Below are 27,300 nucleotides of genomic sequence, written 5' to 3'. Positions count from 1 at the left end.
CCAGGTGACTAGCACTGCTGTGCCCTGAGGGCGCTGTGTTTTAGTGGCTTGCTGAGGTTGAGATTGAACAGTAAATATGGCACAAAGCCTAGCCTATGCGTCCCGGTGGGGCGTGGATGTCTGCAGCAGGTGAGGTGAAAAGCCCCTGCGCTCAAACTGGAAGTGTCGCCAGAAACCGTGGTCCGTGGTTCAAAGGTTCCGCTTCTCTGGGACTTCCTGGAGCTGAGTTCCACTTCCTCCAGCTAAGCTAGGCAGTGTGTGTTGCCTTGGGCCATATCCACCCACTTGTCAAACTCTTAACTATTCTCAGGTGGGAGCTGAGGCCACACCCCCTGGTGCCTAGATCTACTGAGTCACCCCCAGGGTCCTGGAAAATCTAATCTATCTGAATTTTTAAAGTATTTTAGATTTCTCTTCTGAACTGCTATATTATAAGCAGAGAAGAGCTAACAGCCTGTGCCAGATTCCTTTATCTCAGTGGCTTCTCTGATCCCAGAGCCCTTCCCAGCGCGATAGGCACAGTATGCTAGCACCCAGCCATCTTTGCTGGCCTCTCTTCTTCCTCCCCTGGGGACTGACCTTTTCTGTTGAAAATCCAGATTCTCTTCAGCTGGTAAGTCGTGCTTCCAGTCCTTGTGGTATCTATCAGTCCAGTGCTACTTCTGAGGCTGATTTGTCTAATTGGTTGTGAGGGAGTAAGGACGTTCACAGAGTCGTGTGTTTCTTCTCCGCCATCTTGGCTCCTCCCCCTCCAAAATCAGGAGTCACATTTATGATAGGTTTGTCTATCTCCTCAGTCTTCCTCTGAGTGGGGTTCTTAGCAACCCCCACAGTAACTTCAGTTTGTTGATTCTATTTTAGTCACATTTGATCCTTGCATTTTTCATCTAATCATCAGAGTTGGTTCCTCAAGACAGCAAATAATGAGATCCCACTGATTTGGCAAAGCTGGAATCACCGGATCCCTGATTCTGCCACTCAGCACACCCATCCTCTCTGGTGTCGCTTATATGTCACCCATTGCCCCTCCTCAGTCCGCACCCCACTAGCCCAGGTCAGTAACTTGCCCCTTTTAGGTTGAAACACTTCCAGGAGATGAGATCAGGACTGCTCTTTTTTTGGTCAAAATTTCCAGGTAGTTCATCTCTTCAATTGTCTATTCTCATCTTTCCTGAAGATCTGTCTTTTAAGTTTTATTTCACTTTGTTCAATTTGTTTTCAATTTTTCCAATCTTGTAATTTCTTGGTTATACCACACTTCTATGGCTTCCCATTTCAAATATTCATTTATCAAAACCTTATTTTCATCTGGATACTCCATTCCTCCTTTAGAAGTTTGTTTTCCTTGTTTCATAAGCTTATGGTTTTTCTTAGAAGGATTTTTTTGAGATAATTTTTTCTCAATTTCTTTTGATTTTTACATTCTTTTTTCAGTACTCCATATTTTCTTTGCGTATGCAACCATTACACGTTATTCTTTGGGGCAAAAGATTTTTTTACATCCTCTAAAAATGAAATCTCTGATCTTCCCTGTTCCAATAGCATGTTTCAATGGTGGGGGGTTCTTTGCAGGTGCATTTTTAAAAATAGGAATGAGTGTGAAGCTGCTCTAATTGATGTGTGTGGGGAAAGTTCCTTAAGCTCCCCTTCAATGTCACTCTCTGAGCACGCACCCCAAAGACTCTGTCCAGGAAAGGCAAACGCTTTAAACAGGAAGCCCAAAGCAAAAGCTCCCTTCACATGCAAAGAGCAGCTGCCCACATCGTCCCAGGCCTCTGCATCTGTCCCCATGGGGGCCTGGTTGCTCCACTCCAGGACAATATCCTAAGGCTTACAGTGGCACAGCTGCCCCCCCTGCCATCAAAGTCAGCCCAGCTTCACTCAGGCTTCCAGGACTCAGTCCTCAACTTGAAAAGAAAGTCTTAGAGATGAAAGTCTCTGTGTTTCCTGCTGAGGATACAACCACTTTTAGATTGGCCAGGATTGCCCACTTGTTTCTGTGGATTTAGCCTGGCGGTGTTGCCACTTTACCGGGCTTCATCCCTACCTCCATGGCTTTTTTTTTCTTTTTTTTTTTTATAGCTTTCAGACTTATGTGTGAAGGACCCATCTGTGCTATCCCAACTCTAATATTAATTTCTTTATTTTTGCTCATTTGCAGATTTGTTTCTTTTTCGGGGAGAAATCAGGAGAGCTCGATGAGCTTCTGTTAATCCACCAATCTGTAAATTTTCTAAAAAGGCCCCAAATGCACTATGTTTTCCACAGCCTATCTCCTGGGGCCTTTGCTCAGAGTTCTTGGTGACCAGGCTCGGCGAAGGTTGAGACCGGGGGGACGAGGTTAGCTGGACTTTGACCGACCCCTCCCAGGGGCCACTGGTTTGGGGAGGACATGCTGGAGTAGCAATTTGAGTCCCAGCATTTTCTTCCTGGGTCCAGTTACAGGAAGATTGGAAGATAATTTCACGCAATGCCTTGGACTCACTTGGCAGACCTGGGGATCCTTCTGTGCACTTTTTTATCCCAGTTATTATTACTTTGATGCCACAGAACGGGGTGGCTTCCTGGCCTGAAGCAGCTTCCCCCTGGGGCCAATTAGAGGACCTGTCAGACACAACTGTGGGGAATGTCTTGGATCCAATGGGTGGGCGAGGGTTTACAGTGGTCGTCTTCCTGTTCCGAGGAGCACTGAAACCTTTCACTTGGAGGGCTTCTTGCAGTGGAAGATCTTCATCCTGGAGCCAAACATCACAGGGTTTAGACACAACTTTGTGTGGTGTCTTGGACACATTGGGCAGTGCTGGGGAAACCTTGGCCATCCTCTTCCGAAGTTCACTGACTCCTTTAATGGCACAAGCTCTTATGCCTTCTTCGGCTTGAGGAATTTCTCCCTGGGGCCCCTGGGAAGAGAGTATACTGGAGAATGTATTTGCTACAGTCGGCAGGCCTGGGGATGATTTGGTGCTCCTCTTTCCTAGAGTTCTGACTACTTTGATGGCCCGTACTGGGCTGGCTGCTTGGGGTGGTGGACCTTCGCCCTGAGCCCAATTGAAGGAGGGATCATCGAGATCTCTGGAAGATGTCTCCAATTCACTCAGCAGTGCCGGGAAAACTTTGGCTGTTTTCCTCCAAAGAGAACTGAATTTCTGCATGCCACATTTTGGGGTGGCTGCATGGGTTGGTGGACCTTCTCCCTGGGCCAAATTCAAGGAAGGTCCAGATAGGTCTCTGGGACATAGCTTTGATTCACTCAGAAGTGTCGGGGATACTTTGGCTGTGGTCTTCCAAAAACGACTGATCTTTTTGTTGTCACATTTAGGGGCCGCTTCTTTGGCTGCAGAAGATTCTCCCTGGGACCACACAGATGAACGTTCAAGCCCAGTCTCAGACAATGTTTGGCATTCTGTGGCCAAATGGATTTTGAATGTTCTCTTTGGAACAGCATTGACGGCTTGGCCAGGATAAGCTGGGGTGGCTTTTGGGAGACATTCAGGGGTAACAGGAAGTAATGGTTCCATAACGATTGAAGGAAATAGAATGGTATTGTTAGGAGTGGTGTAAGAAGAACTCCTCACCCAGGATGGGCCCCCAACGTCCTTTGCCTCCATTTTTGGCCTTCCAGGAATGCCGTGCTTTTGGCCCTCAAAGTCCAGCCCTTGCATTCCGTGAGGGGGACCTCGGAAAATCAGCGATTTTGCTTTCCCCAATAGGCTCTTGTGTTGATCCTGGACAAAGTCTGTGAATGAAGAAGGCAGCATATGAGCAAACGGGAAGGAATCAAGAAAGAGACTGTGTGTGGGAAAGAGAGCAATAGCACAGGGAGTATGACGTACCCATAGTGATAACTGGCCTTTGGAAGACAACTTTTCCCTAGTCAACATGCGCTCCTATATTTCATACTTGGAGGAAGCCCAAGAGACACTTTCCTGCCTTCCAATTTTTGTGGTAACCCCATTATTTGAACAGAGTTGTTTGTATGGAGTCACCTCCTTAGAATGGAAGCTCCTTCAGGCCAGAACCCACCTTGAGCCTTTTTATACACCCAGTGCTTGTTATGGAGCTTGGTGCAGAGTAGATAATCAATGTTTATTGACTGTAACCACCACTTATTCTATCCTCTTTCTTTGGCTTTGAAACTCTGGATTCTGGTTTCTCACACAGTCAAGTTTTACTAATTGAAAAGCAAAATGATTCTCATGATATCCAAAGTTAAAAAGTGATTGCATTTTTTCTTTTTATAAATACATTTGACATTTTACCGAATTTACATTCAAGAAATTCCTTTTTCATTTTTTTTTTGTTTTCTAACCTTTTTCCTTGATTCCCACCTACGATTAATAAACTGCATTTACAATTATTCAAAACATAGAGAAAAAGCATACATCTTGAGGGGCAGAGCCAAGAGGGTGGAGAAGACACATGTGATATTCTAAACTCCTCCCATACCTCATTACTAATTACCAAATTCAGCTTCCAAAATAGTGCTTGACTAGTAAAATTCCCAAAGATTGGAAGTACAACAACTAACCATCCAAAAAAATCTGTATGATCGCCAGAAAAGGTTTATCCTGAGTGGAGGGAGCAGACCACCTTAAGCAGGGAGATAGAAGGAGAGGCTAGTCTAGTGAGTGCACCTGGGTGGGTTGGTCTGTATGGCTGGAAAATTTACAAGGAGGACTCTACCACAGGCTGGCTGCTCTGCTTTGGTTGCAAAGCAGTAGAGCAACAGAGGAATTACAGCCAAAGGTTGAGTGTACTCCAAAATAACACCAGAATCTAACTGGATCTGGCTATAAGCACCCAAAACCAGATGTGAGTGACTCAGCACAGATCACAGCACACGTGTGCAGCTGCATTCTGGAGAACAGGGATTTTGTCCGGGGCAGTCACAAATCTGACAGGCAGGGGGTCCCAGGCAGGGAAGCCTCTAACCTGCATGGGGAGGGGATGGGCCAGGGGCAACAGAACTTTCACAGTGCAATTGCCCTCTCCAGGGCTGAGACACTTCCTGTCTGGTACAGGGATCTTCCCAAGGCAACTGCTACTCCCAACTGCAAGGTCCTGCCTAGGGCAGTTACTTTTGCTGCTATGCTTCTAGCCCAGGGTAGTCTCTAATCCAAACTGCAGGGCTTCTAGCAGGGAAGCTCCACAGTTAGGCCTGTGCTACTCAGGGCAGAGACACTTTTAGTGGGGAGCTTTTCCCAGACCACTTCCACAGCTTTCTGCTCTTTGCAGCCTGTTTGAAGGATAGCTATTGTCAATATCTCTCTTCCTGCTCTACAGAGGAAACTGGAAAACCCTTGACCTGAAGGCACATCATAAGGGCTTTAGAACAATGAGTCAAAATAGCAAATGGACCATGGATAGCTTCTATTCAGAAAGAGAGCAGGTTTTCACCTCCAAGGAGACAAATAGCTGACAGGTTCATGACAAAACCCTAAAGGGGGATGTAACCTGTCCCCATCATACAAGGCTCTCCTAGAAGAAATGATAAAAAACATATTTTAAAAGACAGCTAGAAGGAAACTGGGGAAAGGAAAGAGAAGCTATGCAAGAGAGGAAAGAAAAGGCATATAACTCATTTAAAGAAAAATTTGATAAAGTGGAAAACAAAAGGAACTTCCTGAAATGTGAATTGGAAAAGGTAAAGAACTCCAAGGGAGTGCAAGGAAACAGAATTTATGAATTGGAAAAGGTAAAGAACTGCCAGGAAATAGGATTTGTGCATTCAAAAAAGATAACAGGATTTGTGAATTGAAAAAAACAAAAGAGCATTAACGCAGTAAAATAAATAAATAAATAAAAAAGAAATAATGAAATGGAAAATAATTCCATGGAGCAAAAATAGTCATTTAAAAATTAATTAGAAATATACATAAAAGTAAAAAATTAAAAAAAACTAATGAAAAAAACGCATTAAAAATAAGAACTGAACAAATATAAATGAATGATTCCCTGAGACATCAAGAATCAGTCAAGAAGCACACCTGTCAGATTGCCTAGAATGACAGGGAAATTGACTACAGAATGTTGAAGTGGATGTGGAAAAATTGGGACACTGATATACTGTTGCTGGAATTGTGAATACATCCAGCCATTCTGAAGAGCAATTTGGAACAATGTTCAAAGCATTATCAAACTGTGCAAACCCAGTTATCCAGTGGCATTACTACTGGGGTTATATCCCAAAGAGGTTTTAAAGAAGGGAAAGTGACCTGCACGTGCAAGAATGTTTGTGCCTGCCCTCTTTGTAGTGGCCAGAAACTGGAAACTGAGTGGATACCCAATAATTGGGAATGGCTGAATAAATTGTGGTATATGAATATTATGGAATATTATTATCCTATAAAAAGTGATCAACAGGCTGATTTCAGAAAGGCCTAGAGGGACTTATATGAAAATTTGCTGAGTGAAATGAGCATGACCAGGAGATCATCATAAACTTCAACAATAATACTATATGATGATCAATTTTAATGGATGAGGCCCTCTCCAACAATGAGATGAGCCAAAACAGTTCTAATAGAGCAGTAATGAACTGAACCAGCTACCCTCAGGAAAAAACTCTGGGAGTTGACTATGAAACACTACATAGGATTCCCAATGCCTTTATTTTTTTCTGCTTACATTTTTTACTTCCTTCACAAGTTAATTGTACACTGTTTCAAAGTCCAATCCGTTTTGTGCAGCAAAATAATTGTTTGGATATGTATACACATATTGTATTTAACTTATGCTTTCATGTATGTAACATATATTGGTTTACCTGCTATCTGGAGAAAGGGGTAAGGGGAAGGAGGGGAAAAGTTGAAACAAAAATTTTGCAATTATCAATGCTAGAAAATTACCTAGGCATAATTTTTTTTGTAAAAAAAAAAATAAAAATAACATTCAAAGAAAAGAATCAGTCAAGCAAAGACAATAAAATAAAAAATAGAAAAAAAATGTGAAATTTCTACTTGGAGAAAAAAAGAACTAAAAAGTATATCTAGGAGAGATAATCTGAGGATTATTGTACTTCCTGAAAATTATGGTAAAATAAAAAGCCGAGATATATATTCTTTAATAAGAAACCATCCAAACAAACAAACAAACAAACAAAAAACAGCACATAAGTAATAGAATCAGAAGGTAAAATGAGTATTGCAAGAATTCATCAAACACCTTCTGAAATTGAGTTTAAAATAAAAACTCCAAGGAATAGTGTGACTAAATTTCAGAAGTATCAGACTAAAGAAAAAATATTCCAACCAACCAGGAAAAAAAGAACTAAAAAATGTGAATGAAGAAAATAATTCATTAAAAATCAGGACTGAAGTAATAGAAATGAATGATTCATTGCAAAACCAAGAATCAGTCATACAAATCAAAAAAAAAATTAAAGCTGGAGAATATCATCAAATACTTACTAGGAAAATCTATAGACCTGAAAAATAGATCTAGGAGAGATAATCTGAGGATCATTGGACTTTCCAAAACCTATGATGAAAAAAAGAGCCTAGATTCTATTTTACAGGAAATCATCAAAGGGATATGTCCAGAAATAACAGAAACAAAAGGGAAAATAGGCGTGGAAAGAATTCATCAAACTCCTCCTGAAAAAGACCCTAAAAAAAGAACTCCATGGAATATTGTGGCTAAGCTGCAGAACTACCAAACTAAGGAAAAAATATTGCAAGTAGCTAGGAAAAAAAAAAACAAATATCAAGGTGCCACAGTACGGGTCATGTGAAATCTGGCTGCCTCCACATTAAAGGATCAAAGGGCCTGGAACCTGATATTCCAAAAGGCAAAAGAACAAGGATTGCCACCAAGAATAAACGACCCAGCTAAGTTTAGCATTTTCTTCCATGAAAGAAGATGGTCATTTAATGAAACAGAGGAATTCCATTTGTTTCTAAGAAAAAACAAAACAAAACAAAACAAAAAACAGACTTTAACAAAAAAATTAATCTACATCCACAAGACTGAAGAGAAACAAAAAAAGAACTCTTGAGAACTGTATCTCTGTTGTGGATATACCAAAAGTCCACATGGGTAATTTGATTTTACTTATATAATATAAAAAAGGGAAGTAGGAAAGGGAATGGCTTAGTATCAGTAAAAGGGGAAGGAGTGATAAAAATAGAGAAACCAAATCCCAGGAGAGGCATAAAAATGTACCACATCTGAGGGAATTTAGAGAGGGGAAGAAACATTGTGTGAATCTTCTCTCATCAGAGTAGGCTCAAAGAGGAAATAATTGACATATTTGATTTTCAAAGAATTCTCTCTCACCTCATTGAAAAGGGGAGAGGAAAAGGGAAAAGGAAAAGGGGAATAAGGGAAGGGTACAAGAAATGTGTAGTGACTTAAAATGAGGGGGGAGGGATACTAAAAAGGGAGGGCTGCGCATCACAAGTGGGGTCTATAAATTAAATACTTGGGAAGGGATTCAGGGGGGTCAAGGGGGAAAAAAGCATAATCAGAGGATAATATGATGGCAGGAAATACAGAATTAGGAATTTTAACTGTAAATGTTAATGAGATGAACTCTCCCATTAAACCGAGGCAGATAGCAGACTGGATCAAAAGTTCATCAGAATTTTTTATTTCCTTCACAGGCTAATTGTGCACTATTTCAAAGTCGGATTCTTTGTGTACAGCAAAATAACTGTTTTGCTGTGTATACATATATTGAATTTACCTTATATTTTAACATATTTAACATGTAGTGTTCAACCTGCCATCTGGGGGAAAGGGTGGGCAGAAGGAGGGGAAAAGTAGGAACAATTTGTCAATGCTGAAAAATTATCCATGCATATATCTTGTAAATAAAATCTGTAATAAAAAGCTAACAAAATATAGGTCTCCCATCTTAATGACAAAAAAATTGCCATGAGAAAAATTAAGTGAAAAATAGATATAGAGGGAAATAGAGAATGCTTTGATCTGTATACAGGAACACTCTATTCTTTTCTGTGAATGGATAGTCTTTTTTGTTTATTTGTTTGATTTTGTTTTTGTTTTTGTTTTTGTTTTTTACCATGCCTCCTTCAGAATAATTAAGGATGGTTGCATTACTGAGAATAATTAAATCATTTTGTGCTGATGATCGAAGAATATTGAGATCTTTTTACATATGGCATGTTTCACTCTGTTCATGGAGGATTTTGTAGGGTTTTTTCTCCCTGTGAATATTCTGCTCATCATTTCCCAGTGAACAAGGAACATCTATCAGGGAAACTTGTTTCAAAAATTGCGTTTACATTTACTATTTCTAATTGCATTTCCAACCCAAATTTATTCTCTCATTTTACACTGTCTCTCCTGCAAAGCAGTTTGCTGCTTATCAGTGACTCTTCCAAAATGACCTCTTCTTTAATCACTCCTCCCTTCTCATGTTGCATTAACCTCCTATTTTCCTGCAAGCTAAGATAAGAGTTTGATATCCCTATTCAGTATTGATGGTGTTTCCTATTTGAAGCAATATTGATGAGAATAAGGTTCACTCAACCAACCTCATGTATCCCTCTTCCCCTCCAACAGAAAAGTTTCTTCTTGACTCTAACTTCCAATGGAAGTTAATTGGCCCCTTTCCCTTTTCTCAGTGCATTCCCATCTCACTGCACTAAATCACTTTTTGAGAAAAGCTGTTATCCCTTCCTCTTCACCTCACACCTCTTATTCTCTGGCCATGTTTACTCCTTCAACTGCCAGAATTACAGCCATGTCCTAGCGACTTACAAGTATCATCCTCCTATGAAGCAATGGAAATAGATACAACTTAAAAACACTCCCAAATATACCGATCGTGCTGCAGTCTCTGTCTTGAACTGTCTTCCCCAACTCGCATGTAATATCTGTTTTTGACCTGGATGCCGAATTGCACCAGAACCCCCAATGTGTCCAAAACAGAATGTGTTCTTTGTCCTGCACCCTCTGCTCTCATATGAAATTCGCTTTTCTGTCATTGAGGTTTGCTGGTTCAGTCATCTGCCACACTTTCCTTTGCTTAGCCCACATACCATCGCTTCACTGAGGCATGTTTTCATAACTTCCTCAAATGCATTTTCCTACAGAGGTTTGCTTTTCTTCACTCCCATAGCTAACAAGCTGGTTACCCTGTCCACCTGTCTCCTAAGCTCTTCTGATAGCTTCAGTGTATCATTGCAATTATGTTTTAGGACATTAGTTTTCTAGACTCTATTGATCTGGCATATTCTAGTGGATGTACTTTTGGTCTTCCCTCTTTCCAGGAAATTCTGGTAGTCTATCTTCCTCATTTAATTCAGTGACTGATGTAAAAAGAAGTATTACTACATGTTGGTTCAAGGATTCTCACCTTGGGGAAATACTCCATTTCTTTTCATCATGTAGAACTGCAAGGATGTCCTGAGGGAAAAGAATGATAACAAATAAATCCTCAGCTTTGTTTCCAATAATTACCCCATCTTCCCGGCTAAAGCAGCAGCTAGCAGTTCAAGAAGGCTCTAATAGCTCATCGGACTCAACCCAGCAGCTTCCTTTCATCGTCTTCTATGTTTTAACAGTAGAGCCAACCTCAACACCTTTGATAAAAAAGATACATTCCTCTGGGTCCCAGTCCCTGTTTCTTCCTTTCTCCATCCCTTCTTGCCAGGTTCCTCATATTAAAAGAAATCCAAAGGCAGCAAATGAGGAACTCCATTATAGGACAAGAGAAATAGAAGTTGACACTTTGCAGACAAAGTGTCATTCAGTATAAACTCTCAATCAAATTCATTTGTTTGCTTTGGTGGTTACTTTACACTGCTCAAAGCACAAAATTTCTGAGAATTACAATATTTTTTGATTTCAAAACATCCTATGGACTTGCCAGGCTGACAGACTAGTGGCTCCTATCCCTCTTTCTTCTTTCCCTGAAGAGTTCTCTATTTCTGTTCTCAAATCCACAAGCCCTAAGGGCAAACTTCTCATTACAAATTGGATCAGATGGGCCAGACATACAAGTTCGAAGTCCTAACCTACACTTGTACCCTGGATTCACCTTTCTGAACACATTCCGTGACTTGAAGCACACTAGGTCACTAAGAAGTAATGAAACACTGTCTTCCCATATACAGAGAGAAAGGGATTTTCCATACCTTCCCTGGATATCTACAGATACAAAGAAAAATCTTGTCCACCCACTCCCATCGAAAAAATGGAATAGATCGATATTTTGAAATTACAAAGAATGTGTTTTATGACTTTTAAAGATGATTTGGAGAAAGATGGAAGAGGCTCCAGTAGCTTGTCAGAAAAAGTGGAAGAACATTGATACTGCTCTGCTCCAACTCCTCTCTGGCTAAAGGAATCCACAGGTGTTTGGGGTTTAAGCTTGGTCTCCCAAAGGATGGAATTCTTTGAATAGTCTAACCAATAGGATCTGCTGGCAGTCTCGGGTTCACATCAGGAGAGGGTGTAAGAGGAAACACTTTTCGGTCCTTTCACTGTTCTCAACATCTTTTCCCAATATACCATCTCACTTGATCCTTATATCAATCTTGTGAGGAAATGGAGGCAAACAGGGGAACTGTTTTGCCTCAGGGAACTCTCAACTCTGTCTTATACTGAATTTGAAACTCTAGTCATCCTGACTCCCAGGTCCATGTCTCTCTTCTACTCATGAACAAAGGCGCCTCTTCAGGAAAACAAGAAAGTGCCATTTTCTTTGTAGGTGAGTCTCAGATAATTTGAGTTATCTCCTAAGAGACTACACAGGAGGCTTCTCTCTTAGGATCTCAGTTGTATTGAGGACATTGAGGACTGAGGAACAAGTATCTTGTCCATTTCCTGTTGCTTGCACAAGGAAGGTCTCTCACATTAATCTCTAGAACAATGTCTTCCCACAAAATGACACAGCTCCCCCCAAACTACAAACTTCCTCATTCTTCGTCCTACATGTATTCCCACCAGAATGGTCTGCACCAAGGAACTTCTTACCTGTAACAGCTTTTTCAGGATGGGAAATACAAGGAAGCCCCTTAGCTGATGAAATATGAGGTTGTGGAATGAATACACACAAACCTTAACGCTAACCCTCTTTCACTTTCTCCACCTACCCCTGGCTCTGGCGCTCTCTCGCTCTCGCTCTTGCTCTCGCTCTCGCTCTCCCTCTCCCTCTCCTCTCCCTCTCGCACAGAGCACGGTTGTTGAGACTCCTGGCCTTTTATCCTAGTAACACATTGTGAGGTAGTGATGACATCAAATGGAACCATTTTGCTGTTATATCCGTTACCAACCGGAGTATATGTGCACAATCAGCATGCTTCTTCATTACATTGTTTCCTGAACCAAAGACACTCTCCCTGAATTGGGTTTCAAACTGTATTTCCCACAGATTCCCATTCAAACTTCTTCCCAGCTTCCACCTAGAGTGTACCTTTACCAAAGATTGAAAATATTTCTGAACACTAAAATTTTAAATTTCTTGTCTTTCTCGGACTGTCCATTAACAAAGAAAAAATATATTTACATCGGGTGTTCACGGGTAAAGAGAATTGGATTCACTTCTTTCTAAAACATTTTTCATTTGGGTTTCATGTCTTTTCTATTTCTGGTTCAAATCCAGGATAGATATATGTCTTGCATTACTGCACAGGCCACAAACTTGACATCTTCCTCCTTCTCATCTCGTATCTTCTCTAACACTCTTTACCTCCATTCACATGCTTTAGGCAAACTTCTTTTAATTTATTTTTTCATTGGAGTTGTTTATTTTCAAAACATACACAAGGAAATTTTTTTCACTATGGACCCTTGAAAAATCATGTGTTTCAATTCTTCCCACCTTCCCCCCCCCTCCCTCATGTGGATGGCATGCAATTCAATATATGCTTACCACAGTTAAAGACATGTTAATTCCTATATAGGCATACACATTTATGCGATTATTTTGATGCAAAAGACAAATGAAATTAAAAAAAATAAAAATGGAATAGATAATGAAATTCAAGCAAATCATAACAAAAACTGTGAAAATGTTATGTTGTGATCCACACTCAGTTCCCACAGTCGTCTCTCTTTGTGCAGATGATTGTCATCATGAACAGATCATTGGCTCAGGCCTGAATCATTTCACTGTTGAAAAGAGCCAGGTCCATTAGAATTGACTGTGGTACTGATGTTGCTGCATACTATGGTTTCCTGGTTCTGCTCCTTACCTTTAGCACCAGTTTATCTAAGTCTCTAGGCTTCGCTGACATCACCCTGGTGACTGTCAAAATTCCTTTTTACTCTCACACCTTAGGTAGTCTAGTCTGCCTCTACTGAAATCATTTGGTGACTTCAACTCATCCAATTTGTGAAGGAACTAGTACAGTTGCTGTGAAAGGGCTAATTTCAGCCTCTCTCATTCCCTTAACAATGCCACGAATCAAATGGAAAATAAGATCAGAAAGAGCTTGATCTCCGCCAACACTCCAAACCTCTGTACCCCTACTTGTTCATTTCACACTGAAGCATATACTGTATTGTTATACATCTTCCCTTGCTTTCCTTGATGTTTGATAGTAAAAATATCCTGTTTTCCAATAATATCACCTGTTCCTTTGATCCTCAGTTTCTTCACCTAGAGAATGGGAATGGATACCAACACTTGTATTTATGAAGCATTCTGAGAAAAGCATTCTGTAATCTTTCAAGCTTTATGCAAATGTATTTTCTTTTTATTAATGTGCTTATTTAAAGCACATTATTAGAAGTTTTCAGGTTGATGTCTTAGAATCAGAAGACCTGACTCGAGCTCTTAGTTGAGATACTAACTTTAAAAGCCTGAGTAAAGATTCAAAAGAGACACAATTTGTACAACTCCATTTGCTCAGCTGCAAACTGTGGCTAATAAAGGGTAGCATATGTAAGACTGCTGATAAGAGATAATGAGATGGTAGATGTAGAAATCCTATGAAATCAAATATGAGCTTTGTCTATGATCTCCTTTTTCAGGTATAGATTGCCAGCAAGTTTTCAATAACAAATCCAAAGCCTCAAGTAACTTTAAAAAAGGCAAAACCTCCTTGCTACTCTACAAAATCTTGGAAATTTAGAGTGGGAAGAGGCCTCATTTCATTCGCCCATGCAGGCCAGTGCTGTCGCCTTATTAGAAGCACTTCCTTTATATCTCTTCCATTTCATTTAAGTTATCGAATTTATCGGCATAAAGTTGAGCAAAGTAGCTCCTAACTATTGTTCTAATTTCCTCTTCATTAGTGGTGAGTTCACCCTTTTCATTTTCAAGACGAACAATTTACTTTTTCTCTTTCCTTTTTTTAATCAGGTTTGCTAAGGGTTTGTCTATTTTGTTGGTTTTTTCATAGAACCACGTCTTAGTTTTATTAATTAATTCAATAGTTTTTTTACTTTCAATTTTATTAATGTCACCTTTTATTTTTTGAATTTCAAGTTTTGTGTTTGTCTGGGGGTTTTTAATTTGTTCCTTTTCTAGCAATTCTAGTTGTAAGCCCAATTCGTTGGCCCCCTCTTTCTCTATTTTATGCAAGTAGGCCTGTAGAGATATAAAACTTCCCCTTATTACTGCTTTGGTTGTATCCCACACATTTTGGTACGGTGTCTCTTTATTGTCATTTTCTTGGGTGAAGTTATTAATTATGTCTATGATTTGCTGTTTTACCCAATCACTCTTTAGTATAACATTATGTAGTTTCCAATTATTTTTTGGTCTATTTCCCCCTGGCTTTTTATTGAATGTAATTTTGCTTGCATTGTGGTCTGCAAATTATGCATTTACTATTTCTGCCTTACTGCATTTGATTTTGAGGTTTTTATGCCCTAGCATATGATCAATTTTTGTATAGGTTCATGAATTGCTGAGAAGAAAGTATACTCCTTTCTGTCTCCATTTAGCTTTCGCCAAAGATCTATCATATTAAACTTTTCTAGTATTCTATTTACCTCTTTGACTTCTTTCTTATTTATTTTGTGGTTTGATTTATCTAATTCTGAGAGTTCAAGGTTGAGATCTCCCACTATTATAGTTTTGCTATCTATTTCCTCTTGCAGCTCTCTTAATTTCTCTTTTAAGAATTTAAATGCTGCACCACTTGGTGCATATATGTTTAATACTGATACTGCTTCATTATTGATGCTGCCCTTTAGCAGGATATAATGCCCTTCCTTATCTCTTTTAATTAGATCAATTTTTGTTTTTGCTTGATCTGAGATGAGGCTGGCTATTCCCTACCCTTTTACTTTTAGTTTGAATGTCTCACCTTGTTTCAGGTGTGTTTCCTGTAACCAACATATAGTAGGATTCTGACTTTTAATCCAGTCTGCTAACTGCTTCCTCTTTATGAGGCTGTTTGCCCCATTCAGATTTATGGTTAGAAGGACTAATTCTATATTGCTTGCCATCCTCTTAAGCCCCTGCTTATGCTTTTCCCCTTTCCTTCCCTCTTACCCCCCTACCCAGTATTAAACTTGTGAACACCACTTGCTTTTCACAGCCCTCCCTTTTTAGGATCCCTCCCCCACCTTAAAGTTCCTCCCCTTATTTTACCCCTTATCCTCCAAATGTCTGTATTCCCTTCCCCTTAGTTTACTCCTTCCCTTTCACTTTTCAATGAAGTGGAAGAAGTTTCACCATAAATCGAATATGTCTATTGATACACACTATATTCATCTCCCTCTTTTCTTTCTCTCAGATATAATAGGTTAGCTTTGCCTCTTCATGAGATGTAGTACCACCACTTGACACTTTTTTATGATATAATTTCCTTTCCACCTCTAGTTTCTAAGACAAATTGTACATATGTTCTTTATGTATTTTTTTGGCAGAAGTATAGTTCTCAAGATTTCTTTTTACCTTTTTAGAAATCTCTTGAGTTCTGTATTTGAAGATCCAACCTTTTATGGAGGTCTGGTTTTTTCATCAAAAATAGATGGAATTCATTTATTTCGTTAAATGTGCATCTTCTTCCCTGGAAAACGATGCTCATTCTTGCTGGGTAAGTTATTCTTGGCGGCATACCAAGTTCCTTAGCCTTTCAGAATATCATGTTCCAGGCCCTTCATTCTTTTAATGTGGACGCTGCTAGATCCTGGGTTATCCTTATTGTGGATCCTCCATATCTGAATTGCTTTTTTCTAGCAGCTTCCAATATCTTTTCCTTTGTCTGATGGTTCTTGAACTTGGCCACTATATTTCTTGGCATTTTGATTTAAGGGTCCCTTTCAGTAGGTGATTGATGAATTGTTTCCAGAACGTCTGGGCAGTTTTCTTTGATAATTTCCTCGAAAATGGTGTCCAAGCTCTTTTTTTCCCCACATTTTTCAGGGAGTCCGATTATTCTCAAATTGTCTCTCCTGGATCTGTTTTCCAGGTCTGTTGTCTTTCTAGTAAGGTACTTGACATTCTTTTCAATTGTTTCATTGCTCTGGTTTTGCTTGACTACCTCTTGGTTTCTCCTTGAGTCATTCTTTTCTACTTGTTCCAGTCTAATTTTCAATGATGTATTTTCTTCACTCACTTTTTTATATCTCTTTGTAATTGTCCAATTGAGTTTTTATCTTCTATGGAATTTTTTTTCCATTTTATTCATTTTATTTTTTAGGGAGCTGTTTTCTTTTTCCAGCTCACTAATCTTGTTTCTCAATGATTTGATTTCTTTATGCACTCTGTCTTTGAATGCATGGGATGACTTCTCCTGGCTCTCTTGCCAAGCTTCCTTTTCCTTTTCCCATTTCTCTTCCAGCTCTCTTGTGAGAGCCTTTTTGATTTCCTCTATGAGATTCTTTTGTATTGAGGAGCAGCTCATATCCCCCTTAGGGGATTCCTCTGGGGACAGTCTGTTTTTAGTCTCCTCAGTGTTTGAAGTCTGCCCTCTCTCCATACAAAAGCTGTCAAAATTTAGAGCCCTTTTGAATTTTTTGTTCATTTTGTCAGAGTAGGAATCGAAAAAAAAAAAAAAAAAAACAAATTGACAAGAGAAACAGGAGGTCTGTTTTGCGGGGATTGGGGTTGGATGGTATCAATGGGCTTCCTCTACAGACCGGGGGTAGGACATCAGAGAGGCACTAACAGAACAGCGATGACTGTACTGAGTCTGTGCTCTGAGGCTCTGAGAAGGCTCTGAGTCAGTCTAGATGGGGGTTGGGGGTGGCCGGTTCTGAGAGACGCTGGCTTTCCGAGATTTTAATCTTCTGCCACTCTTTATAATTACTTTTAATCATTTCTAACTCTTCATGAATGAAAACCTGGAAACAAAGTTGTGTGCCCATAAATTAAGAAATGGTCAAACAATAAAAACAAGGGATTTGGAAAAACATGGAATGATGATGAGAAAATGGGGAGAATGTTTGCTTGAAGAATACATCTTTTTGTGAATATTTTAAAAATGTGTGTATGTATCTATATGTATCTATACATATAAATTATACATCATAAATAAATACATTATATATTTGTTTATACATTTTCGCATTGTTTAACATGTATGAGACTGTTTGCCATCTACAGGAGGGAGTGGAGAAAGGGAAGGGAAAAGTTGGAACAGAAGTGAGAGCAAGGGACAATGTTGTAAAATTACCCATAAATAAATAAAAATGTCAATAAAAGCTAAAAAAAAAAAAAAAAAAAAAAAGAACTGGTGGGAGAAGGAATCATCTAAAGAGAGGAGACTGAATGGGATCAGGGGAAGATGTCTCAGAGGCCCTAAGACTTTAAGCCCAAATTTCAGGACATCACATGATCTCTACTCTCATAGGATTGTAAGGCAGAAAAGGTCAGGCCTAAGTTTCATGAAGGAAGGAGACTGCATTGCTGGTCATAGGCCAATTGTTACTTCCTTTTCCAGCCATCCACTGAAACCAAGGCTTTTCCTCTTTTGCCAACCCATCTTTTTGGCCTGGGGACATGATGGGCTGTTTCCTTGTGTGCTGGGCCCTCACCTTGCAAGCACTGAATCCATGCTTTCTGTTTGTATTTGGAGATGCCTCCGAGTAGCCCATCTGAGTCAGGAAGTCACACTCAGAATCCTAATTTTTTTCTTTGTCCTGGGTTTTTGGCTCAGGATTAGATTTTTTCTTTTAAAACATGAAAATGTGCGTTAGTGCATAAAAGAAATGTAATTATTTCTCTTAGATCATTTGCTGTCTTTGGAAGAGTGGGGTGAAAAGAGTGAAGGAGAACACTGGGATCACAAAGATTGACAAAAATGAATGTTGAAGTCTCTACCTATATTTGAAAAAAATACTCATTTCAAGATAAAAATAAAATTTTAAATATACTTTATGCAAACATTCTAGTGTAAGCTCTCCCTTTCTTCTCTTCTTTCTCTGCTTTGCCTCTCTCCCCTTTTAACTACACCTTTCTCTTCTGTCTTCTCTAAGTTGGTGTTGCTGCATGCTCTCTCATCCATTTTTCTCCTTTCTCCTCATGCTATCTCCACCCTCCCCTCTCAGAATCAGCACTTAGTAGATCTCTTTCCAGTCTTTAACTAGAGCTGCTGATGTGCCTTGGTAAATTCCAATTATCGTTCGCATTTAAATCCCACCAATGAATTTCCTTGACTTGGTATTATGGGATGTTATTTTCCTCTTTGGATATTTTTCCCTCATGTCTTATCATTCCACAAATAATATCGCCAAATTATTTCTGCGTTATTGTGTTAAGGTTCTCTTTTGGGTAAAAATGTCCGTTAATCTGTCTCTTCAATTGTCTATTCCTAATCTGTACTGCAGATCTGCCTCTAAGTTATGTTTCACTTTGTTCACTTTGTTTTCGATTTTTACATTCCCATTGCCAATATTCATTTTTCAAAGGCTTATTTTCATCTTGAGACACCTTTCCTCCTTTGCAAGTTTGTTTTCCTTGTTTCATGAAGGTATGATTTTTGTTGAACCCCAAAGAGTCTGACCAGGAAATGCAAACTCATAGAACAGGAAGCCCAAAGCAAGAGTTCCTTTCACATGCAAGTAACAGCTGCCCACAGCTTCCCAGTCCCCTGCCTCTTCACCCAGTGGAGCTGGTTCCTCCTTGCCAGGACCATGCCCTCAGGCTTCAGTGGCACAGCTGCCCCGTCTGCCATCCTAGTCAACCCAGCTTCATTCAAGCCTCCAGGACTCTGTCCTCAACTTGAAAAAAAAAGTCTGAGAGATGAAAGTGTCTATGATTCCTCTGAGGATCCAACCACTCCTAGAGTGGCCAGGAGTCCCTACTTGTTGTTTCTGTGTATTTAGCCTGGAGCTGTTGCCACTTTAGTGAGCTTCATCCACAGCTCATGGCTTTTTTTTTTTTTTTTTTTTTTTACAGCTTTTGGGCTTATGTGTGAAGGACCACCCTGTGCTACTCCCAAGGCTGATATTAATGTCTTTATGTCTTTATTCCCTCTCTCAGTTGCAAATATGTTCCTTTTTCTGGGAGAAATCAGGAGAGCTCCATAAGCTTCCTTCAATCCACTAATGTCTAAATCTTCTCAAAAGGCCCAAAACACACTTTGTGGTCCACTGCCTATTTCCTGGGGCCTTTGGTCAGTGTTCTCGGTGACCATCCTCGCTGAAGATTCAGACTGGGGAGACGAGGCTGCCTGGACTTTGACAGTCCTCTTCCAGGGCCCACTGGATTGGATAGGACATGCTGGGGGAGCTTGTTGAGTTCCAGCACTTTCTTCCTGGGGACAGTTACAGGAAGATTCTAACAGAATTTCACAGAATGTCTTAGATTCAGTTGGCGGGCCTGGAGATACTTCTGTGCTCCTCTTTATATGGGTAATGACTACTTTAATGCTACAGACCGGGGTGGCTTCTTGGCCTACAGAAGCTTTCCCACTGGGGCCAATTAGAGGAGCTGTCAGAGACAACTTTGGGGAATGAATTGGATCCAGTGGATGGGACTCGGTATACATTGGTGTTCTTCTTCTGAGGAACACTGACTCCTTTAAAGGCACGGACTTGGAGAGCTTCTTGGAGTGGAGGACCTTCATCCTGAGGCCAATTGTCAGATGGTTTGGAGACAACAGTGTGGGGTGTCTTGGACACATTGGGCAGTGCTGGGGAAACCTTGGCCATCCTCTTCTGAAGTGTACTCACTCCTTTGATGGCAGAGCCTCGGATGGCATCTTTGAGTCAAGGACTTTCTCCCGGGGGCCAAGGAAGAGGTTTGTGGAATGTATTTGGCCCACTCAGTAGGCCAGTAGCACCTGGCATATTTTGCTGGTCCTCTTCCATAAAGCACTGACTCCTTTGGTGGCACTAACAAGACTGGCTTCTTGGGCTGCAAAAGCGCCTCCCTGGGCCCAATTGAAGGAAGGTTCTCTTGGACTCAGTGGGCAGTGCTGGGGATACTTAGGTTCTCCTCTTCCATGGAGTCCTCAATGGTTTGATGGCACTAACTGGGCTGGCTGCTTAGTTTGATGGACCACCTCCCTGCACCCAATTAAAGGAGGGTTCAGAGAGATCTCTGGGAGATGGCTTGGATTCATTGAGCACTGTATGAGATATTTTGGCGGTCTTCTTCCAAAGAGCACTGAACCTTTTAATGGCACATTTTGTGGTGGCTTCTTTGGCTGCAGAAGCTTCTCCCTGGGGCCACACAGAGGAGGGTTCAAGCCTAGTCTCAGAGGAAGTCTTGTAATCTATGCCCAGCTTGGAATGGACTTTTGATGTCCTCTTCACAGCAGCATTGACTGCTTGGCCAGGAGAGGCCAGGGTGGCTTTTGGGTGACTTTCAGGGGAAACAGCGGGTAATGGTTGCATCATGATTGAAGGAAATGCCAGGATATTGTTGGAATGGTGCAAGATGGCTCCTCACCCAGGATGGGCCCCCAATGTCCTCTGCCTCCATTTTTGGTCTGCCAAGAATGCCATCATCCTGGCCCTAAAGGGCCACAGCTTGAGCATTGCTTCTCTTTAAAGAGGTTGCAATTTGTTGAGGTGGACTTTGGAAAATCACCAGCTTTGCCTTCTCGAATGGGTTCTTGTGCTACTCCTGGACCAAGTCTGTGAAAGAAGAAAGCACCATATGAGCAAATGGGAAGGAATCAGGCAAGAGACTGTAGGAGGGAAAGAGAGCAATGGTACAGGGATAATGACCTACCAATATTGATAACTGGCCTTTGGAGGACAACTGTTCCCTAGTCAACATGTCCTCCTTCATTTTATATTTGGAGGAAGCCCAAGAGACACTTTCCTGCCTTCCAATTTTTGTGGTAACCCCATTATTTGAACAGAGTTGTTTGTATGGAGCCACCTCCTTAGACTGGAATCTCTCTCAGGCCAGAACCCACCTTGAGCTTTCATATACACCCAGTGCTTACTATGAAGCTTGGTGCACAGTAGATAATCAATGTTTATTGACTGTAGCCACCACTTATTCTTCCCTCTTTCTTTGGCTTTCAAACTCTCTGCATTCTGGTTTCTCACATAGTCAAGTTTTACTAATTAAAAAGTCAAATTATTCTCATGATCTCCAAAGTTAAAAAGAGAATGCATTGTTTTCTTTTTATAGATACATTTGATGTTTTACCCAATTTAAATTCAAGAAATATCCTTTTTCAGATGTTTTTTTTTTAATTTTTTGCTTCCTAGATTCTTTCCTTTATTCCCAAGCACTATTAAGAAAGTATATTTACAATTTTTCAAAACATTTCCATAAAATTTGACAAAAAATTTAGTTCTTGGGGGGCGGAGCCAAGATGGTGGAGAAGACACATGCAACATTCTAAACTCCTCCCATACCATCATTACTAATTACCAAATTCAGCAGCAAAAATAATGCTTGATTGATAAAATTCACAAAGATTAGAAGTGCAATAATTTACCAGCCAAAGATTATCTGTAAGATTGCCAGAAAAGGTTTATCCTGAGTGGAGGAGCAGGCCAGCTTAAATAGGGAGATAGAAGGTGATGCTAGTCTATTGAGTTTACCAGGGTGGGTTGGTCTTTATCACTGGAAAATTTACAAGAAGGACTCTACCACAGGCTGGCTGCTCTGCTTTGGTAGCAAAGCATTAGAGCAGCAGAGAAAAAGGCAGTTTGTACTATAAAAAAACACCAGAATCTAACAAGATCTGGCTACACACACCCCAAACTAGATATGACTCACCACAGACCACAGCACAGCTGTGTAGCTGCATTCTGTAGAATAGGAATTTTCCTAAAGCAGTCACAAATCTGCCAGGAAGGGGGTCTCAGCCCAGGGTACTATCTAACCTGAACAAGGAAGGGTTGGGCCTGGGGTACCAGAACTTCCCCAGTGCAAATGCCCTCCCCAGGGCTGAGAAACTTCCAGCCTGGTGCATGGATCTTCCCGAGGTTGTTGCTAATCCCAACTACAGGATCCTGCCTAGGGCAATGACTTTTGCTGCTCTGCCTCTAGCCTCAGGGTAGTCCTTAATCCTCCCTGCAAGGCCCTTCCTTCACAAGGCAGCTCCATAACTCGGCCTCTGTTACCCATGGCAGAGACACTTCAAGTGGGGAACTTCTTCCATAGCCCTTCTGCAGCTTGATACTCTTTGTAGCCCATTTGCAGGATAGGTACTGTCAATATATCTCTCCCTGCTCTGCAGAGAAAGCTGGGAAGCTCTTTGCCCTGAAGGAAGACCATAAGGGCTTTAAAAGTGAATGAACAAATATATAAATAAAGGGACCATTAATGGCTTCTATACAAAAAGAGAATGGGTTTTCAACCCAAAGGAGACAAATAGCAGACAATCTTCAGGCAAAAAGCTAAAGAAGAATGTAACCTGGTATCCATAATACAAGGCTGTCCTAGAAGGAATTATAAAAAATCTTAAAAGAGAGCTGCAAGAAAAATGGGGAAAGGAAAGAGAAGCTATGTAAGATAGTACAGAAAAGCCATATAACTCACTTAAGGAAAAATTGATAATTTGGGGATAAAAGCAACTTACTTAAATGTGAATAGGAAAAGGTAAAGCACTGCCAGGAAAGTAGGATTTGTGAATTCAACAAGAAAAAGGACTCCCAAGAAAGTAGGATTTGTGAATTGGAAAAATAAAATAACTGGGTTAAAAAAAAAAAAAAAAAAAGAGTGAAATTGAAAATAATTCCATTGATCAAATCAATTCATTTAAATGCTCAATTGAACATATAAAAAAGTGAAAAAAAAAGCTAATGACAAACATAACTCATTAAAAATCAAAACTGAACAAATAGAAATCAATGATTCATTAAGACATCAAGAATCAGTCAAGTAAAACAAAAAAAAATAAATAAATAAAATAAATGACAAATATCTACTTTGTAAAACAAAAGACTGGGAAAATAGGTCTAGGAGAGGTAATCTGAGGATTATTGGACTTCCTGAACATTATGGTGAAATAAAAAGCCTAGATATACATTTACAGTAAATCAAAAAGAACTGCCCATATGTAATAGAAGGTAAAATGAGCATTGAAAGAATCCCTCAAACACCCTCAGCAACCGACCCTACAACAAAAACTCCAAGGAATTTACATTTCAGAACTATCAGACTAAGGAAAAATATTCAAAGCAACCAGAAAAAAAATCTGATAGTTGGGGGGCACAATAAGGACCTTTGGAGAAAACTGAATGGAGACAGAAAGGTATATAATTACTTCTCAGCAGTTCATGGAACCTATATAAAAATTGCTGCTTTATTAGGACATAAAGACCTCAAAATTAAAGGCAGGAAGGCAGAAATAGTAAATGAATTCTGTTCAGTAATGATGCAATAAAATCTTCATCCAAAAAAAGCTAGGGATAAATCGATCAAAAAGTAATTAGAAACAAAATAGCCTCATCTTAAAGAATGATTGGGTGAAACAGCAAATTATTAACACAATTTGATCCAAGAAAATGACAAAAATGAGAAATCATAACCAAAATTTGTGGGATGTAGCCAAAGCAGAAATGAGGGAAAATGTTACATGTCTATAAGCTTACTTGAAATAACATAGGTAAAGAGAAGATCAATGAATTGGGTTAGCAACTTAAAACACTCAAAAAAAAGCCCAAATTAAAAACCCTCAATCAAATACTATATTTCAAATTCTAAAAAAAAAAGAAAAATTAATATTGAAAGTTTAAAAAACCGAATTTTTTGTTGCACAGGAAGAATTGGATTCAGAAGGTAAAAATAACAGTTTACATTCATTTCCCAGTGTTCCTTTTCTGGATGTAGCTGGTTCTGTCCATCATTAATCAATTGGAATTGGATTAGCTCTTCTCTATGTTGAAGAAATCCACTTCCATCAGCATACATCCTCGTACAGTATCATTGTTGAAGTGTATAATGATCTTCTGGTTCTGCTCGTTTCACTCAGCATCTGTTGATGTAAGTCTCTCCAAGCCTCTCTGTATTTCTCCTGTTGGTCATTTCTTATAGAACAATAATATTCCATAACATTCATATACCATAGTTTGCCCAACCATTCTCCAATTGATGGACATCCATTCATCTTCCAGCTTCTAGCCACTATGAAAAGGGCTGCCACAAACATTTTGGCACATACAGGACCCTTTCCCTTCTCTAGTAGTTCCTTGGGGTATAAGCCCAGTAGTAGTATGGCTGGGTCAAAGGGTATGCACATTTTGATAACTTTTTGGGCATAATTCCAGATTGCTCTCCAGAATGGTTGGATTCTTTCACAACTCCACCAACAATGCATCAGTGTCCCAGTTTTCCCACAGCCCCTCCAACATTCATCGTTATTTGTTCCTGTCATCTTAGCCAATTTGACAGGTGTGTAATGATACCTCAGAGTTGTCTTAATTTGCATTTCTCTGATCAATAGTGATTTGGAACACTCTTTCATATGAGTGGAAATAGTTTTAATTTCATCATCTGAAAATTGTCTGTTCATATCCTTTGACCATTTATCAAATGGAGAATGGCTTGATTTCTTATAAATTAAAGTCAATTCTCTGTATATTTTGGAGATGAGGCCTTTATCAGAACCTTTAATTGTAAAAATTTTTTCCCAATTTGTTACTTCCCTTCTAATCTTGTTTGCATTAGTTTTGTTTGTGCAGAAACTTTTTAATTTGGTGTAATCAAAATGTTCTATTTTGTGATCAATAATGGTCTCTAGTTCTCCCTTGGACACAAACTCCTTCCTCCTCCACAAGTCTGAGAGGTAAACCATCCCATGTTCCTCCAATTTATTTATGATTTCGTTCTTTATGCCTAAATCTTGGACCCATTTTGATCTAATCTTAGTATGTGGTGTTAAATGTGGGTCCATGCCTAGTTTCTGCCATACTAATTTCCAGTTTTCCCAGCAGTTTTTGTCAAATAATGAATTCTTATCCCAAAATTTGGGATCTTTGGGTTTGTCAAAGATTAGATTGCTATTTTTATTCACTATCTTGTCCTGTGAACCTAACCTATGCCACTGATCAACTAGTCTATTTCTTAGCCAATACCAAATGGTTTTGGTGACTGTTGCTTTATAATATAGCTTTAAATCAGGTACACTTAGACCACCTTCCTCTGACTTTTTTTTCATTAGTTCCCTTGCAATTCTCGACCTTTTATTCTTCCATATGAATTTTGTTGTTATTTTTTCTAGGTCATTGAGATAGTTTCTTGGGAGTCTGATTGGTATAGCACTAAATAAATAGATTAGTTTGGGGAGTATTGTCATCTTTATTATATTCGCTCGGCCTATCCAAGAACATTGAATGTCTTTCCAATTATTTAAATCTGACTTTATTTTTGTGGCAAGTGTTTTGTAATTTTGCTCATATAATTCCTGACTCTCCTTTGGTAGATATATTCCCAAATATTTGATACTATCGACTGTTATTTTGAATGGAATTTCTCTTTGTATCTCTTGCTGTTGGATTGTGTTGGTAATGTATAAAAATGCTGAGGATTTATGTGGATTTATTTTGTATCCTGCGACTTTGCTAAAATTCTGAATTATTTCTAATAGCTTTTTAGCAGAGTCTTTGGGGTTCTCTAAGTATACCATCATGTCATCTGCGAAAAGTGACAATTTGATTTCTTCATTTCCTACTCTAATTCCTTGGATCTCTTTCTCGGCTCTTATTGCCAAGGCTAGAGTTTCTAGTACTATATTGAATAGTAATGGTGATAGTGGGCAACCTTGTTTCACTCCTGATCTTACAGGGAAAGGTTCTAGTTTATCACCATTACATATGATGTTTACTGAAGGTTTTAAATATATGCTCCTTATTGTTTTAAGGAATAGTCCATTTATTCCTATACTCTCAAGCATTTTTAGTAGGAATGGATGTTGGATTTTATCAAATGCCTTTTCTGCATCTATTGAGATGATCATATGGTTTTTATTAATTTGATTATTAATATGGTTAATTATACTAATAGTTTTGCTAATATTAAACCAGCCCTGCATTCCTGGAAATTATCCCACTTGGTCATAGTGTATTATCCTGGGGATGATTTTCTGAAGTCTATTTGCTAATATCTTATTTAAGGTTTTAGCATCAATATTCATTAAGGAAATTGGTCTATAGTTTTCTTTCTCAGTTTTCGATCAACCTGGTTTAGGTATCAGTACCATGTCTGTGTCATAGAAGGAATTTGGTAGGACTCCTTCAATCCCTATTTTTTCAAATAGTTTACATAGCATTGGAGTTAGTTGTTCTTTAAATGTTTGGTAGAATTCACCTGTAAATCCATCTGGTCCTGGGGACTTTTTCTTAGGAAGTTGGTTAATAGCTTGGTCTATTTCTTTTTCTGAGATGCTACTATTTAGACTACTTACTTCTTCCTCTGTTAATCTGGGCAAGCTATATTTTTGAAGGTATTCTTCCATTTCATTTAAGTTATCGAATTTATCGGCATAAAGTTGAGCAAAGTAGCTCCTAACTATTGTTCTAATTTCCTCTTCATTAGTGGTGAGTTCACCCTTTTCATTTTCAAGACTATCAATTTGCTTTTTCTCTTTCCTTTTTTTAATCAGGTTTACTAAGGGTTTGTCTACAAAAAAACAAAAGCAGGAAGTGGCAGAAAAGTGTTCTTTGCAACCTCTTCTAGGAAAAGCTGTCAGGAGGAGTCACATTTATTTTTTTTATTTTAATAATTTTTATTATATATATATGTATATATATATATACATATATATTTATAATATTATCCCTTGTATTCATTTTTCCAAATTATCTCCCCCTCCCTCTATTCCCTCCCCCCGATGACAGGCAATCCCATACATTTTACATGTGTTACAATATAACCTAGATACATGTGTGTAAATACCATTTTCTTGTTGCACAATAAGCATTAGATTCCGAAGGTACATGTAACCTGGGCAGAAAGATATTAGTGCAAATAATTTACATTCACTTCCCAGTGTTTCTTTTCTGGGTGTAGCTACC

General features: G+C 39.3%; 1 protein-coding gene across 2 annotated transcripts in view; it reads right to left on the bottom strand.

The window, feature by feature from the left end:
- Positions 1 to 2,056: 2,056 nt before the first annotated feature.
- The window catches only part of LOC141543869 (uncharacterized), a 39,540-nt gene continuing 14,296 nt past the window's right edge, over positions 2,057 to 27,300 (bottom strand). The window contains exons 1-3 of one of the 2 annotated variants that reach the window (XM_074269545.1): positions 11,947 to 12,146; positions 10,325 to 10,374; positions 2,057 to 3,736 (exon numbers count right to left, since the gene is read on the bottom strand). In XM_074269545.1, coding sequence (XP_074125646.1) covers positions 2,142 to 3,736; positions 10,325 to 10,355 — 1,626 coding nt within the window. In that variant the 5' untranslated portion in view covers positions 10,356 to 10,374; positions 11,947 to 12,146 and the 3' untranslated portion in view covers positions 2,057 to 2,141. Of the gene's footprint in view, positions 3,737 to 10,324; positions 10,375 to 11,946; positions 12,147 to 27,300 lie in introns of those variants that run through there. The other variant, XM_074269546.1, reaches the window with a different exon arrangement.

Source organism: Sminthopsis crassicaudata, chromosome 5 (assembly GCF_048593235.1).
Source record: "Sminthopsis crassicaudata isolate SCR6 chromosome 5, ASM4859323v1, whole genome shotgun sequence".
NCBI classification, from domain to species: domain Eukaryota; kingdom Metazoa; phylum Chordata; class Mammalia; order Dasyuromorphia; family Dasyuridae; genus Sminthopsis; species Sminthopsis crassicaudata.
This window is presented reverse-complemented; position numbering and strand designations above follow the sequence as displayed.